The sequence below is a fragment of the Rhincodon typus genome, unplaced genomic scaffold (assembly GCF_021869965.1).
Source record: "Rhincodon typus isolate 14 unplaced genomic scaffold, sRhiTyp1.1 hic_rhity00007131, whole genome shotgun sequence".
In the NCBI taxonomy this organism is placed as follows: domain Eukaryota; kingdom Metazoa; phylum Chordata; class Chondrichthyes; order Orectolobiformes; family Rhincodontidae; genus Rhincodon; species Rhincodon typus.
The window spans coordinates 6286-9491 of NW_025972769.1; the positions used below are offsets into that span (position 1 = coordinate 6286).

General features: G+C 42.0%; 1 protein-coding gene across 1 annotated transcript in view; it reads right to left on the bottom strand.

The window, feature by feature from the left end:
- LOC125482207 overlaps nt 1-3035 on the bottom strand; it is a gene marked incomplete at both ends in the record, with an annotated part of 7534 nt that extends 4499 nt beyond the window's left edge. Inside the window, one exon of the mRNA XM_048594223.1 lies at nt 2852-3035. Within this exon, the coding sequence (XP_048450180.1) occupies nt 2852-3035 (184 nt within the window). The remainder of the gene's footprint in view (nt 1-2851) is intronic.
- Nucleotides 3036-3206: the final 171 nt, after the last annotated feature.

The following is a 3206-nucleotide window of genomic DNA, read 5'->3' on the forward strand; positions in this document are numbered from 1 at the left end:
CTGCCAATACTGCACTCCCTCAGTGCCGCTCCTCTGCCAATCCTGCAATCCCTCAGTACTGCCCCTCTGCCAATCCTGCACTCCCTCAGTACCGCCCCTCTGCCAATCCTGCACTCCCTCAGTACTCTACCAATTGACAACACAGCTCCTTCGATAGCATTGCAGTGTCATTCGGTCTACATCATGGTCTCAGGTCTATGGAGTGAGACTTGAGACCATAACTTTGATTGGATTTGCTACCAGTGAGCCACAGCTGATAGTTATTGTTCAAATGATTTTATTTCTTGAGGTAGTGAATTAGAAGTACAGTGTTATGAGTAAACTTGTAGCAAACATTACTTAGACAATACTGGGATTATTATGTATGATCCTCTTCGCCCTATAATACAAAACATAGAGAAGCAACAAGTAGAATAAAGTTCCTTGAAACTGTAAAATGTTTGATTATGTGTTGTACTTGCATGATGTGGGAGCTGGTGAATCCCATTGCAGTTCATAATGACACATCTATAGGAAGTGTTGGTTGCTTGAGGAACTCCGGTTCAGAGTTGATGAACTGGAGTCTGAGCTTCGAACATTGCGATACATCAGGGAGGGGGAGAATTACCAGGAAGCTGGGTTTCAGGAGGCAGTCACACCCCTTGGATTAACTACCTTCAATTCGGTCAGTGGTGAGGGACAGGAGGGTGTGACTATCAGCGAGGCAGGGAGAGGGGTCCAAGAGGTAGTGCTGAAGGAGCCTCAGCCCTTGAGCTTGTCTAACAGGTTTGAGATTCTTCCTCCCTGTGTGGACAAGAGTGTAGCTGGGGAGGATGAGCAAACTGACCATAGCACTATGGTACAGGGAACCATTCAAGAAGGGTAGAAAAGAGGAATGTAGGTATAAAATGGAGATGGTATGATCAGAATAGACACTGTTCTCTGTGGCCACGATTCAGAGTCCCTAAGGCTGTGTTGCCTGCCTGGTGCCCGGGGTTCAGGATATCTCATCTGGGCTGCAGAGGAACTTGGAGTGGGAGGGGAAAGATCCAGTTGTCGTGGTCCATGTAGATACCAATGATATAAGTAGAAAAAGGAAAGAGGTTCTGCTGACAGAATATGAGCAGCTAGGGGCTAAATTTAAAAGTAGAACCATATAGGTAATGATCTCTAGCTTACTACCTGACCCACATGCAAATTGACACAAGGTCAACAAGATTAAAGGGGTAAACGTGTGGCTCAAAGATTGGTGTGAGAGAACTGGGTTTGAATTCATGGAATATTGGGGAATGACAGAGCTATTCTGATGGGACTGGCTCCACCAGATTTTTACTGGGACTAAAGTCCTGGTAAATTGCAGAATTACAGCTGTAGCTGGGGCTTTAAACTATACAGTTGGGAGATAGGTTCAGTTGCATGGAAAATTAGAAAATCAAAGGTAAAAGAGAAGGTAGGCTGCAGGTTAGCGGTGGGACTGATTGTTACCAGAAAATAAAGGGAAGGTGCAGAATGTATGAATGTCATATCGTACCAAGGAATCATAAAAGTGTAGGGAAAGTCAATAATAGAACAAACTTAAAGGCTTTGTATCTTAATGCACAAAACTTTCAGAATAAGGTAGAAAGCTAATGGTGCAAATCGAGATAAATGAATATGATCTCACAGCCATTACAGAAACATGGTTAAGAGGAGGTCAAAACTGAGAACCTAATATTTAGTGATATTTGATCTTTTAAAGAGACAGGAGGGTTGGAAATTGTGGTTGGGTAACACCGTTAATAAGAGCTGAAATAAGGACAGTTGAGAGATACGATCTGGATTCGGATGATGTAGAATCTATTTGGGTGCAGGTAAAAAATGACAAGGGAAAGAAGACATTGGTAGGAATAATGTATAGACCCCCAACAGTAGCCACACTGTAGAAACGGGTATTAATCAGCAAATAATAGGAGAACGTAAAAAAAAAAACACTAATTATGGGTGACTTTAATCTTCATATTGATTGGGTCAATCAAATTGGAAAGGGTAGCCATGACAACAAACTCATAGTGTACATTAGGGATAGTCTCCTAAATCAAATTATCATACAGCCAACCAGGGAACACACTATCCTGAATCTGGCAATAGGTAACAAGACAGGATTAATAAATGACCTCTGAGGAAACAGTGATCATAATATAATAAATTTAACATTCAGTTTTGGAATGAGAAACTTAGGTTGGAAACAACTGAGTTTAACTTAAATAAAGGGAATTACAATGATATGAGGACAGAGCTAGCTAAAGTGAACTGGGTAGGTATGAATTGAGTGGGTAGATTAGCAGGAATGACAGTAAGCAAGCAGTGGCAAATGTTTAAAGGGGTAATTCTTGACTCTCAGCAAAAATCTAGTCTAGTAAGGAGGAAAGATTCTAAGAGAGGGATAAACCAACCATGGTTAACCAAGAAAGTTGAGGAGACTATTAAGTTGCAAAACAAAAATAGATATATTATCACGATGGTTGTGTGAAGGTATTCATTTGGGATTAAGTTTAATTCTAGAATATACATAACTTGTCAAACAATTTTTCCACTTGTTTAAAGAACATTTTTCATGTAAGAATCAAATTATCTTTGAGTTTATTAAATGAATCTGGTGAAAATCTCTTTCATTCTGGATAGCAGCAAAAAAGGGAAACAACTTGGTTATTCTGGTGTTTGAATCAAAACACTGTCACAAATGGGATGCTTTGAGGAGCAGTGGGGCTGGTTATCAGCACATTCCTTCATCAGTCATAACACTGCAATGTTAATGAACACCATTCACTGGAAGACAATGTGTGTTCAATGTACTTGTTCCTCCTTTCATCCCAGAGCAGTGTGCAGTACTCACCCTGACAGACTGCACTGTCATCCCGCCTGGAACAATGTACCTCGCCTTTAGTGCAGGTACAGGTGCTACAGCGATCCTGCTCCCATGACTGACCCTCTTCATACTCTCGCCCCTGCCATGAGCACATGGACTTTCTGCATTCACACGTTTCCAGGTGCTTGACTCGCACTAACAGCTCGGCATTCTAGATAAGGAAGAAAGGCAGACTGTCACAAACTCAACAGCGTAAGAGCAAGGCACGTACTGCCTCTCGCTGGGATTTGGGTCATGAGCCTGAGGGTATTGTCTCTTGCTGGGATTTGGGTCACGAGCCTGAGGGTATTGTCTCTCGCTGGGATGTGGGTCATGAGCCTGA